General features: G+C 36.2%; 4 protein-coding genes across 6 annotated transcripts in view; 1 reads left to right on the top strand and 3 right to left on the bottom strand.

Moving 5' to 3' along the window:
- Positions 1 to 3,763, top strand: part of LOC149702613 (bone morphogenetic protein 8B-like) — a 265,732-nt gene extending 261,969 nt beyond the window's left edge. For all 3 annotated transcript variants that reach the window (XM_089866479.1, XM_089866478.1, XM_089866477.1), the window contains one exon: positions 1,811 to 3,763. In XM_089866479.1, the coding sequence (XP_089722605.1) occupies positions 1,811 to 1,930 (120 nt within the window). In that variant the 3' untranslated portion in view covers positions 1,931 to 3,763. The remainder of the gene's footprint in view (positions 1 to 1,810) is intronic.
- A 745-nt stretch (positions 3,764 to 4,508) lies between these two features.
- LOC149702612 (uncharacterized) lies at positions 4,509 to 6,756 on the bottom strand. Its single transcript, XM_089866481.1, has 5 exons — positions 6,544 to 6,756; positions 6,233 to 6,474; positions 5,419 to 5,623; positions 5,238 to 5,354; positions 4,509 to 5,163 (listed from the first exon to the last, which is right to left on the bottom strand). The coding sequence occupies exons 1-5, from the start codon at positions 6,617 to 6,619 to the stop codon at positions 4,799 to 4,801; spliced, it is 1,005 nt and encodes a 334-aa protein (XP_089722607.1). The 5' UTR covers positions 6,620 to 6,756; the 3' UTR covers positions 4,509 to 4,798.
- Positions 6,757 to 7,184: 428 nt separating this feature from the next.
- Positions 7,185 to 9,382, bottom strand: LOC149702611 (uncharacterized). Its single transcript, XM_089866482.1, has 5 exons — positions 9,121 to 9,382; positions 8,539 to 8,756; positions 8,297 to 8,480; positions 7,999 to 8,121; positions 7,185 to 7,925 (listed from the first exon to the last, which is right to left on the bottom strand). The coding sequence occupies exons 1-5, from the start codon at positions 9,191 to 9,193 to the stop codon at positions 7,621 to 7,623; spliced, it is 903 nt and encodes a 300-aa protein (XP_089722608.1). The 5' UTR covers positions 9,194 to 9,382; the 3' UTR covers positions 7,185 to 7,620.
- Positions 9,383 to 9,517: 135 nt separating this feature from the next.
- On the bottom strand, positions 9,518 to 12,440 carry LOC149702610 (uncharacterized). Its single transcript, XM_089866480.1, has 4 exons — positions 11,942 to 12,440; positions 11,568 to 11,791; positions 10,615 to 10,798; positions 9,518 to 10,548 (listed from the first exon to the last, which is right to left on the bottom strand). The coding sequence occupies exons 1-4, from the start codon at positions 12,009 to 12,011 to the stop codon at positions 9,986 to 9,988; spliced, it is 1,041 nt and encodes a 346-aa protein (XP_089722606.1). The 5' UTR covers positions 12,012 to 12,440; the 3' UTR covers positions 9,518 to 9,985.
- Between the last annotated feature and the right edge of the window lie 106 nt (positions 12,441 to 12,546).

The following is a 12,546-nucleotide window of genomic DNA, read 5'->3' as shown; positions in this document are numbered from 1 at the left end:
CGTCATCATCTCGTGATTATTTTCAAGAGTTGTTTTTAACTTTTCGCGGGATTTTCCGCTTGAAGAGGTCGATGCGAGCTTGGGTAGACTTTCTCGGAAGTGTTGTTCGGGACCGGGTCCTTTAGAAGTTGAGGTTTTTTTTTTTTGGCAAAGCTTTTATTTGGGTGTCTGAGCGACTAATTTTGGATCTTCCTAGACCGGGTTTTTGGGTATGGAATGATGAGACTAAGTCTCTCAAACTGTTTTTTTTTCTTAACGTACTCCTTTTTACGCCGACCGAGACGTGAAAGTATCATGCAGCCACCTTCGAGCGATAGTAAACAGTGGAAGTGTTTATAACAGTTTTATTCTCCCCTACATCTCTTAATTTACTATCTCACCCATCCCACGTTTGGGGAGTACTTAATCAAGATCACATCTTTTTTCTCTGGAACAACTTAGATTTCATCAACAAGGAGAGATTTTATAGTACATACTCTTTCATGAATTCATTCATTTCAATCATGAATTGTCAAGTGCGTTCATTATTAAGGGTCCCTTTAAGGGTCCTCGGTAAGGATGAGATTAGTTATTTTTCATGACGCGATTAATCAGACAGGGAATGAGGTACGCTTGGGAGGTGACGGAAGGCGTAATGGGGTCAAGTTACCTCCGGCGACCATGGGGCAGTCGCCACCAAGTGTCTTATTCCCTCAAACTTTGTCGCCCAGAAGCTTGGCTTACAGGAGTACCTCACACTCCCAACATTGAAGTGCGTCTTTAACTGGCAGCAATACATATCATATGCTTGGAAAGCACCAAATATTAGATCAGCCCATCGCACCTCTTTATGGAAACCCCAACTGTTTTTATTATTCAGTAAATTTTTTCCACGGTAACGTTTCAAGATTACTGGTAAATTAGACTAAACTCTCGTTACTTTTATACAAAAACTTGCGTCAGACGCTTTCGCAATCGGGGTAGGGTCTCTTGTTGTTTTTTTGGCAAGCGGGTCACCCTTTTCAAAAAAGATGTAGTCTGATTCTTTCGCGGTGTATTTTTTCACCCTCTCAGCAAATTTTAAAAGTCGCGCTGCTCCTGTTATGTCGCGGTTTTTCCGTAGTCACAACACAAGCGACGCTGGAAACTGTGCAAAGAGAGATGTTTTTAAAGATTACGCGTAACGCGAATTTACCGGCGAGACTAATTATAGCCACTGTCATGCGGTGATTCCTAGAATTTCTTTTCTCGCATCTTGTTTTTTTACACGCGTTAGATGAAATTAGAGAAATCAAGGGTTTGTTTGGTATATCTCTTCATACAGACCTTTAAATTAATTTGAAGGATAAACTTGGGTATTTCAAACGTAGTAGTTAGAACCATGAAGTGATATATGGTTTATTAGGGAGAAGGTATAAGATGCCTAGGTATTCACGCGCCATAGTCCCATGCAGTCCCCCTTTCAAAATACAAGAGGGGAACGTAAAAGGATGCCGGGTTATTTCGTCTCTCCTCAGTCGGAAAATATGACTGTAATTTTCGTCATTCGCGTCGCGCTGACGTGAGTTTTCAAGAACCAATGAGATGCTGCTTGTAATTTAAAGGCGGCGGGGATTAACTCCGGACAGGCTACGTTTGGACTGGAGATAAAGAACTCGAAATGTGGCGCGAATTTATACCTTCTCCCTAATAAACTAGATATCACTTCTTGTTAGAACTTAAAGGGTTTTAAGCTTTTGGTGTTGTGAGGTTTAAGATTATGAGATGATGTATTGTCCAATAGGGGTATGTCTAAATTGTAGCCCTAATTGTTACGTTTATTCCTGTTTAGCGGGATTGTGTTGCAACGTCTTTTGTACCATTGCATTTGGAATACATGGATGAAGACGGCGAAGCAAGTGAGCTGATACTTCACGACATATCAGCGATGACCTGCTCATGCGCGGCGTAAAACAAACTGACCGAGTCCACAATAAGTAAAAAACTAAACCCCTCGGACCAATCATCGTTCGCCGATGTAGCTCATCTTTTTGAAACTGATTAGAAAAACGGTGTTCATCTAAATTTGTTTTTCAGTAGTTTTGTTTTGAAATCTGTTAATAATGATGATTAAGGAACAGTTAATGGCGGGAAAACCATAACCGCGTCATAGCTCCGGAGTTGTAGATAGAGTGAAAACATTTTTACGTACCGATTCAGCATTTTGGGTTTTTTTTTAAATATATATATAAATTATTACAGTCACCCAGAGTTTTGTTTTTAGAGCTTGTAGAACAAACAAACAAACAAACAAACAAACCATCGAGTAAATAACACACCCTCATTGATGACGTATGACGCGATCGTCCAATGAAAACGCCGGGACTCGTCGTCGAATCAAAATGACGGACATCAAAATAATTAAAAAAAAATATATTCATTTAATATTGCAAAGACCGGAGTTGTTAAATGACAGCAGTTTTTAAAATGAAATTTATTTACGTATTTAAATAAGAATTAAATATGGCTAACATTCCAGGAAATACGTTAACAATATACGTATGCCACATACCCCCTCTTACGGAAATATTTAATAATAGACCGAATACTTATTACATAATAGTGTCCTCTGCTTAGCTTTGACGGTGAAATTTTAGGCTGTCAATAATCAAACTTGGATCAAATGTTTTGGTCCAGAAACAATGGACCTTTTCTGAACAAATAGGATAATTCAGTAGAATTTGAATGGACATATTGAAATGGACAATAATTACGCTCCCGAAATGTCTCCACATAACATTAAGAGATATTGTAATCTTTGAAGTTTTAAGGAAACTTTAGTTTTCACTCCCATAAAATTACTCCGTGGGAAATACCAATAAAATATAAAATTGCAGACGCATTTTTCAAAAATTAGCTGGACATGTGGCCGCCCTCTAGATCAAAAACACTTCGATAAAAAAACTGGACAATGGCTACTTAAAATGGTTAGCCTTTGAACGTTTTTAATTAATCAAGTGGCCACAAGGGATTGACCCTGCTAACTGGACATTTGTCCAGGGCCACTGCGTCGTTTATCAGCCTACCACAGATCAGACAAAGTGTAAACTCTGACGTCACGAAATTGAATGAACGGCTAAGCCTTGGTGACCTTTTTTTACAGAAGAAAAAAAGAAACATTTATGCCTAGTCTACTTGCTGTTTTTTATTATTATAATAATCATAACAATAATTTCAATCATAAGCTTTGTATTTATTGTATTTTTGACCAACCGATGAGTGTAAAAAATGTTTTAATTTATTTATGCATTGACATTTAATGAAAACCTAAATCTCTCTTAATAATATTAAAGAAAAGACAAAAACTATCTTTAAATATTTAAAAATATATCTTCACATTTCCTTAAATATCTCGGGAAGGGTTTAATCTAACCATATTTCTGTATAATTAATGACATTTTAAGCAATACCGCATCACGAATGACGTCAATATAACACTTGACATCAGATGGCGCTTTAATTTAAATCATAAGCTTAAATTAAATTATAAAATTTAAAAATTAAAACCTCGATATTCGAAGTTTACTATAATATTTAATATATAGGCTCAGTTTTGTACTTTTAAAACAATATCGAATCTAACCCCATTTCACACACGCAAAGTCACAAATCAAGCGTAAAAAATTAGACTTTTTGACGTTTTAAAACGATCCAAAATAATAGGTCAAAATCTTACGAATTCTTTGTCTATAATAATTTGTTAATAGAAAAGCAGTTTTAAAAAATAAAAATACATAAAATCAAACATCGAATGAATTTTTTTGTCCTTTGGAAATTGAAAAATCATTTAAAAAGCCTTCATAGGGGATGAGAAACTGACCTCGCTGGGGGGGGGGACGTAGGATCTAATGTTTCAAGGTCATTCCAAATTAAAAAGCATTTTTTAATAGTAGGGGATGTAAATGAAATGTATTCCCTTCCCCAAACTGTGCCAGGGTCTATAAAAATATTCCCGCTGGTATCCTAAAGAGATGCCAAAGTCCATTCATATGCATTATTTGAATAAACTGAGCATTTTACTGAGCATCGTGGGTCATGTGACGTCATCTTGTCTCATTATCGCGTTGGAACTTTGTCGGAAGCCACAACGTTGTGCCGTTGTTCTATTTCCATGATACCAATGTGCAGCTGCTATCATTTAGTTTCGTTTCTAAGTTATTAACATTTAATTGAAATACATTTCAACGTTTAATAATTATTTTTTTCTGTGGGACATTGGAAGAACATTCATTATCGCGTTGTTTTAAACAATACTTATTCGGGAATATTTCGTATCAGCAATGCCTAGTTGGTTATTTGGTCTACTACATGGATTTCAAATGTTATCGTTGTGGTACTACGCCACAAGAATTCAATGGTGACCCAACGAGGGTTAGGCAAAGGATTTTAATTTTTTAATTATTATAAAATATGGCATGGAGGAATACGCGACTCCTTGAAAAGCGTAGGCTTAAATTTTTATTTTATTTCTATAATTAAAAAATAGCTCAGTTGAGATGAAAAATATTTTAATATCAAAAATGAGGAAGAAAAATTAAGTATAATATAGATATATCAGATATGTTAAAATTTCTTAATGACCCAAGATAACTGACAAATGTTTAATTGTCGGTCGTAGCCAATTTAAAGGGCTCTCAACCATTGACAAACGTCCACTGGAAAGATGGGACTCGCTCAAAGTGCTCTAAAATGGGGATTTTGTATAAAGAATATATTAGGGCAACGAAGAGCTATACTAAGTTTTAAATTCAATGTTTGTAAAATATTGCAAGAAGGAAAACTAGGGCGTCCGATTAGGTAAACTGATACTAATATGCAATTGAATGGGTTCCGTCGACGAATTATCTACAATTCCGGGGTAGGGTGGTGGGGGAGTTTCCAATTCTTTGTACGGAGGAGGTGGGTCTTGGTAATTGCTACAGTAATTGAGCCTTTCTCTGGGTATTTGGGTCAACAGTGATAATACAGCGGGTTCCGCGAGACGTTGTCGTTCAACCAAGTTGCTAGTTGTTGTTGAGGTGGTTTCCGAAGATGCGGAACTACATTTCAGTTTCCCCCACGTTATTTTGCGACAAGCTGTCATCATTATAGCGGTTGCGATCATTAGAGCGGCCAGAAATATGATGAATCGCAAACCATTTGAATCTAAATGGTGCGATAATAGTTAATATTTTTGCAATTTATGTTTTAAATGACGCGATGCGAATAGATTTAAGTACCTGGGTCGCAATTGCTTTCATCGCGGCCATTTTTGCAATTGACTCTTCGGTCGCAATGAAAGTTGGCGTAAATGCAGAAATCAACACAGTCGTAACGGGCCGGTTCGCAGCTTTGCTCTATCGCGATACTTAATAGATTAGACCACAAATTCTCAATACTTGATTATTTCCTTCATCTCACCGAACAGTCCCCACTTTTCACCGAACGCCGTGAAAGTAAACTCGAAGCCAGAGTTTTTTCCGACTCCGTCATTTTCTCCAATTTCTAACTCTATTTGTATGCCCCTTTTGTCATTGTTAGACTTTGTGTTAAATATCTCCAATGTTTCTGGTTGGCATTCTTCATTGTACACGGTGTCGTAACCATAACCGTTCCATACTTTTATCTGCAAAGGTTAGAAAGTTAATCAACATTACAAGAACATTGAATAATAACCCTATATTGCGTAAGTATGGGTACCATACGGCCATTTTCCATGCGAGACAAAATAAAAGACAAGATTAGAGCGTACCAAAGTGTTTACAAATCTATGAATTTCGCAATTATAAATAGGCTCAATTATCTAATTTTCCCCTTTATGGCCTAGATTGAAAATTATTGCGTAATATCAGAAGGGGATAATAGAAAAAGGATGACAGTCTGTATCCTCTTAATACTTTAGTTATGTAACATGATTCTTCCAAGGCTAACTCTCTTTGTTTGCTCTATTGCTCATCAAACTTCAGATGGGCATCGCACCGTGCTAGGGTGAATTCTATAACTGTTTGTTACTAAAACCTCAGTAATCTACCCACAAACAAGCGCATGCGCCTTTGGCAAATAGTTCGAGTAATGATGAGGGACTAATTTATCGCGTATATGATTCGGTTTAATAAACCTTGCTTCAAATGTACAATGATGTTGGGAAGAATCATGTTACTATTACCCCGCCCACTTTGTGGTACACTTCTTTCTTATATACTTCTGGTAGCATGCATAATATCCCATGACGTACCGTTAATTTATCAATGCATTCTCCTTGAGGTGTCTTCCTGAGGTTAAAGTACTGCGCGGAACCAACTAATCCATTGGGACGACGCACCGTTGTGGGTGGCAACACGGTCAGAAAGTACTTCCCTTGCCTAGGATACTCTCCGTTGGCAAGGGTTAACACCATTCCGGAGTAATGGCTGTTTTGCGATTGTAGCCTAATCGCGTTAGTGCTACCTTGGCTGCCCGGAAATCGACTCATGTAATCTATTAGAGAACCCAGATTTGTTACGTAATGGTGTCTAGACGCGTCATAGTTTTACGGTTAATACTCACGGTACTGGTAACATTGTATGACGGTAAAATTTAGGCTAATTAGGAAGACTAAAATTCCTAATTGATGGACGTACATTTTTCTTTAAGCTTCTTACATATTTAGTGTCTTGTTATTGACTGTCAATAGAGCTGCCAGGGCTCCTTTTTTATCTTAATTCTTGATTATTCATTATCTCTTGTACAGTACGTGTCGTAAAATTATTAGAGTTTTTATCGGTTATAACCGACTTGCTATATATACGAGTAATTTTGTTTCTGATTTAAAAATATGTCCTTCATATATTTAAGTACTCAGTGACACCTCTAGGGGGTTTTAATCTGTATGTGGGATAAAGCTTAGTTTCCTAAAATTATTTTCACCTTGAAATTGATTCTGGTTTCAAGGGTTATGGTTTTTTAAGACACTTGTAATGGTTATAATACAAGGAAGTTATACAGTTATCACGATTTGATTGCGTTTTCTGGCCACCATTACCCGAGATAATATTTCTTGATTAACAGTTACAAAACTATCATTTAAACTTATAGGTAAAACAGTTTGGGCCGGGACTTAATTATCATTCATTACTGTTTTGTTTCTCACTTACGAAGGACTTTCGTAATTGACTTATGCTTTCGTTTTATCATTTTATTTTTTTAATTCGACGCTACATTAAATGCTAGTAGTTTATGCTATCAAAAAGTTGATGGAGAAACTCAAACAAGATTGACACGATTATATTGGATTTGGTGTTCTATATTTACGATTGAAATCTTATTTACAAAATTTTAGAGACTGTCCAATTTGTTATACAACAACTAGACAGAATTAATATAATGTTAACCATAAATCTTGGTAGCTCGAGTATTTTGACCCATGGTCAAAGAATATCCTCTTAATACAAAGTATTTAAGGAATGATTTATACACACAACAGCTTATCTCGTTTTGTTTTGTAGAGCGGTTTAGTTAGCGACACAATCACCAATTAGCTATAACCCAATTTTAAATGTTAATGATGAGGAATGACATATTGTTTGAATGGTTTTTTAAAAACATTCTTAAATGACTTAACAATTATGGATGGTTATTGTTGACTTAGTTTGTTGAGTAAGCGGGAGGATGTTGTGGATATGGTTGTTGTTGTGGATATGGTTGTTGTTGAGGATATGGCTGTTGTTGAGGAACTTGAGGGTAAGGAGCTGGCGGATATTGTCCTTGTACGGGCATTTGTTGCATGTTCAATGGGACAGATTCCTGTATAGAATATCCTTGATTTTGTGGTGGAATGACTACAGTTGTCGTTTTCCTTCCGTATCTTCTACGTAAAATAATGAAACACGCCACTACGATGATGGCCAGAATAACGACTCCACCAATAGTGAACCCAACCACCATTCCTCCTTGAATTTTAAAATGTTTATCAGTTTTCTGGTAGAAGTGACATTAGTATTATGTTTTAACTGAATGACTTACTGTCCGAGCAAACTCCCTTCTCTTCGTCAGAATTGTCCCCGCAGTGGTTGATTTTGTCACATTTGAAGTCTTCGTTGATGCAATATAGATTTGAACATGCGAATTCGTCATCAGTGGGGTTGTCTAGAATTTGAACTAAGGTTATACTACTGGCCCATTATAGACAAATCAATACCTAGCTTTCACTAATTTGGATAGTATCTACAAATCAAAGGTCTTAGGCTAATGGTTGAAATGGAAGTGATCACGACGTTGATGGTATTTGAACTCAAAATCCAAACATATTAGCAAAACTCACTGTAGCAGTTTCTTGCCGCTGTCAAAGTGATCTCAAACATCCTCATTCTACGTCTTGACCTAAGTTCTAGTTCGAACACGATCCTGTTGTAATTAGCCAAATTATCGGCGTAAAAATGAGATGGCATTTCTTTGGAATCCCCAGCGTAGCGAGTATCATTGTATTTGCCTGTACCCATGATTATCTGCCATTCAAAAGCTATTAAGACTTCATTTTTAAATAATTTAATTTGTTTTCGTTACTTTAATCTGATCGTCTGATTTGTTGTCTTCCTCGGGTGTATCCAACCATTGGACAGTAGCTATGATACGATATCGGGAATCGGGAGATTTAACCGTAAAGCTGTAATTTCCAGCTTCTTGATATGGACCGTCAGACAGTTTCAATACTATTGACGAATCATCACTCGATGATTTATCCAATGTTTTGTATTTGTTGGATCTTTGTTGGACCAAATAATCTGAAAATGTAATCAAACTTTACATACCATAACTTCTGATATGCAAGATTTTGTCTGAAAGATTTTAGCCCGCCACATCGTACGATGTGGTAGGGTATTTAGATTGTCTTGGGATTGAAGTAATGGTTGTGGTCACGGTCGCTTCGTCGGTGTCAACATCCAAGGTGACCTTTTGAGTCAAACAAACTCAAAATAGGTAAATACAATTTGAGTTATTGTACTCGAAAGCAGCCCATACTTGGGCATTAATAGATGCTCAAATTCCACACCCATTAGGATGACCCAATTTCCTCTTGAAACACTTGTTCATCTCTGGAACTGTTCACCTGGTAACTCATAGACTTCAATGATAAAATATACTTACAAAATTTACGATCTCCATAGACCAATTGAACTAGTAGCAAAAGAGCTGCAAATTTCCATAGTAACGTATCCATATTTTAACAAACCGTAAGTTCACCGACAATACGAATTTTCATTAGTATTTCGTTATACTCTTTTGCAAGTCTGAAACCTTTAAATGAATTTATCACATTCACAAGTGCCTGTAGCCGGTCCCGAGATAAAAAGCTTTAAGCGGCAGATTAGGTAATAAGCATTTGTGGCATTTGTTGTAAGAGGGCCTTTTTATATTTTACTGATAAAACTGAGCCCTAGCCTATTCAGTAATCACTTTCCCATTTTTGCTCGTTGTAACAAAGGAAGTTTGCAATTACATTTTTCGCGGGAAATGTATTTCCCATTGTAATTAGTCAGATTGATGACGTTGTATATTAGGTTTTATTTAATTTTTTTATTAGAAATTTACAAGTATTTACAGAATTAACTTTAAAATTAAAGCTCTGACGTTAGTGTGTTGCGTGTATAAGTTTCATTGACTATTTGGTTATTAAATTTGAATATACAAAACATGTCTCTTTTGTGACATAGCTAAATCTATATTTATATATAAAAGGTGAAACACCTTTATGGACGGTTTATTTAATTTGCGTTGCAATGCAAAGGTATTGCGGATTTAAAGGTATAGTGTCGAAAACTTTATAGTTATCCTTGTTTTTGATAACTTAGCTTACAAAATTCGGTGTTCAAATTGATTTCACCTTTAAAAAAGGCACAATTGTAAAATTAACAAGCCAAACTTTGTATTTGACATGTCGAATATTAATATTTTATACAAGAATTAGTTAAAACATTTCAGTTATTTTTTGTAAAGCTCTACTGGCAACATTTTAGTGGGGATGTACTCCGTTGTAGGGAGGTGGTGACTGAGCGTAACCTTGATTGACTTGTCCTCCTTGTGGTGGGTAAACAGGGTAACCAGCTGCGGGATAACCCGGGTTACCCGTAGGAGGGCAACCTTGATTACCAGCTACAGGATAAGCAGGATTACCAGTTTGAGGATAGGCGTTATTGACTTGTCCCATTTGAGGGTATGAGGTAGTCCACGTTTGAGGTTGTTCAGGTTGTTTGGGGTAGGCGTTCTGGTTATTCCCAGTAAGAACGGACATAATACTTGTCCCACTTCCAGGTGCACCCGAGTTAGCGTTTCGTCTTCGACGGTAAAAGAAGAAACCAATTGCTGCCGCGCAAACAGTGAGGAATACGAGTGCAATTATCCAGCTAATTTTCGGGGTTCCGATCTTGAAAGAAGTGAAGCCATACTCTACACGCTTGCGTTTGCATTTCTTAGCTTCGTCACTATTGTCTCCGCAATTGTTGCGTTGATCGCATTTCAAATCTTCGTTGATGCAATAACTGTTTTCGCACGCGAAGTCGTCCTTATTGTCTTTGCCTGCAATTGAAAGATTTAGGTTTAGTTTTGTGTGGTGCGATTTTGACGGATGAATGAGGACATTACCGTTGCAGTTTCTGGCTGCTGTCAGGACAATTTCAAACTTTCGAAGTACCCTGGAATTTTTGATTTTAAGCTCGATGATTAGGCGGTTGTAACCCGCAGTTTCGTCCATGTAAAAGGAGCGAGGCATGTTTTTCGTGTCCCCCGAGTAGTGGGTGTTATTTTTGCTACCATTGGAACTGATTATCTGTAAGGTTTAAAAAAATACTTTATCGTTATGCCAATCGAAAGAGAATTAAGTGTAGGTTAACACCCCCGCATAATCCCACAATGACTAAGAACCTGTCGTTTCAACAACTTCTAACCAAGGTGAAATTAACTTCAACTCGGTACCTTACTCATAACATGTTAGTTATCTTTCTATAGACCACCACGCAAGCAGTCAAATTAAGACGGGATTCCAAGCTACATGATTTTATTACTCGTTCGTTACGTAATTTTCCCGTATGTCAAGGAAATTAACAGGTAATTTCTATTATCATAAATTTAAATTGTTTAAATTTAATTGAATTAAATCAAATCGATATTCAAAAATCGAAATATCAAGTTATTCCATTAACTTCCTTGTGCTTTGGAAAAATCGAACAATCAAGCGTATATACATACATATTTAAATTACTTGTGTATTTAGTTAATTACCCGTGTAGACTAAATCTAAAGCCTTAAATATTTTTACTAAACTATTTATTACAATCGCTTGACTATGGAATTTTTTTAAATTGCGAGATATAAAATATTTCTAGATAAATTTACTGATCTACATTATATTTAAATATATTCCAGATATTATATTATCATTCCAAAAGTCAACGGAATAATTTCAGACCAAATCAAGTAGCACTTTAGTTGTTATTGACTTAAATATACAACCGCGTTTAATTCAATATAAACAACAGTCACAAACGAAGCGAAATAAATTTCCATAATTTAACTATAATTTCAAAACTTGGTCTTACTTGTATGGAGTCTTCGCTTTTCGGATCTTCTCTAGGCGTTTTATACCAAATAACACTTCCCAAAATCCTATGATTTCCATCCGGTGGCAATATACTAAAGGCGTAATCACCTTCCTTGGGTGAAGAATTATCAGAAGCCCTTAAAACAACGTAGGAATCCTTTGACTTTGACGATTCTAAAGTTATAGTCTTATTTTTGGACGTCTTATACTCATCCAAATAATCTGTACACGAATACAAAAAATTAACCCTAATTAGGCTTAGCTAAAAAAGTCATTTAAAACTCTTTAGAAATCGACCTTGACGAATAAACGTCAACAAAACCTTCTACCCTAGAATTACACAACGAAGTTTAATTATCAAAACAGACTTACATAATCGTTTTCCATAACAAATCTGTATTATTAGAAACAAAACACTGTATTTAACTATGCAGATGTTCATGATGATATGTTAGTCCTTGTTACTTGGCCTAGTTATCGCGTTTTAAGTTTTCAATCGTTACTGAATTAAATTTAGCCACCAAATAAAGCTGTTATACATCAGTGATTCTCTCGTTTGGGGGAGAACAAAATTCTCGTTATACCTACGTATACGAACGACGAATGTAGGTACAAACGCATACACGCGACTTTAAGGAAATTCGCGCCACTACATGACTCGTTCTACGAGCGAGAACGGCTCACCAGCTTATTACACACAGTTGTGTAAAAAGAAAAGAGTTAAAATAAATCAATCGCTGTACCAGAAGTAATTAACTTGATGTAACTCTTTAGAACTGACGCCTGTAAGGCAACATACACATTTAAAGAAAAAATTTCATACTAAGAACCTCTTTAAGAACTTTGAACCTATGAACAATCAGCTTAAGGTTCCATGATCTCACTTTTTGAACTCGGTCCCTACAAGAACATAGATTTCTTCTACTTGAAACCTTTAAGAGGCCATAAAGCCCATAGCAATATCTCATTGAAGATAA

This window comes from Phalangium opilio, unplaced genomic scaffold (genome assembly GCF_054372755.1).
Source record: "Phalangium opilio isolate 3A_F unplaced genomic scaffold, DU_Popi_V2 ptg000017l_1, whole genome shotgun sequence".
In the NCBI taxonomy this organism is placed as follows: Eukaryota; Metazoa; Arthropoda; class Arachnida; order Opiliones; family Phalangiidae; genus Phalangium; species Phalangium opilio.
This window is presented reverse-complemented; position numbering and strand designations above follow the sequence as displayed.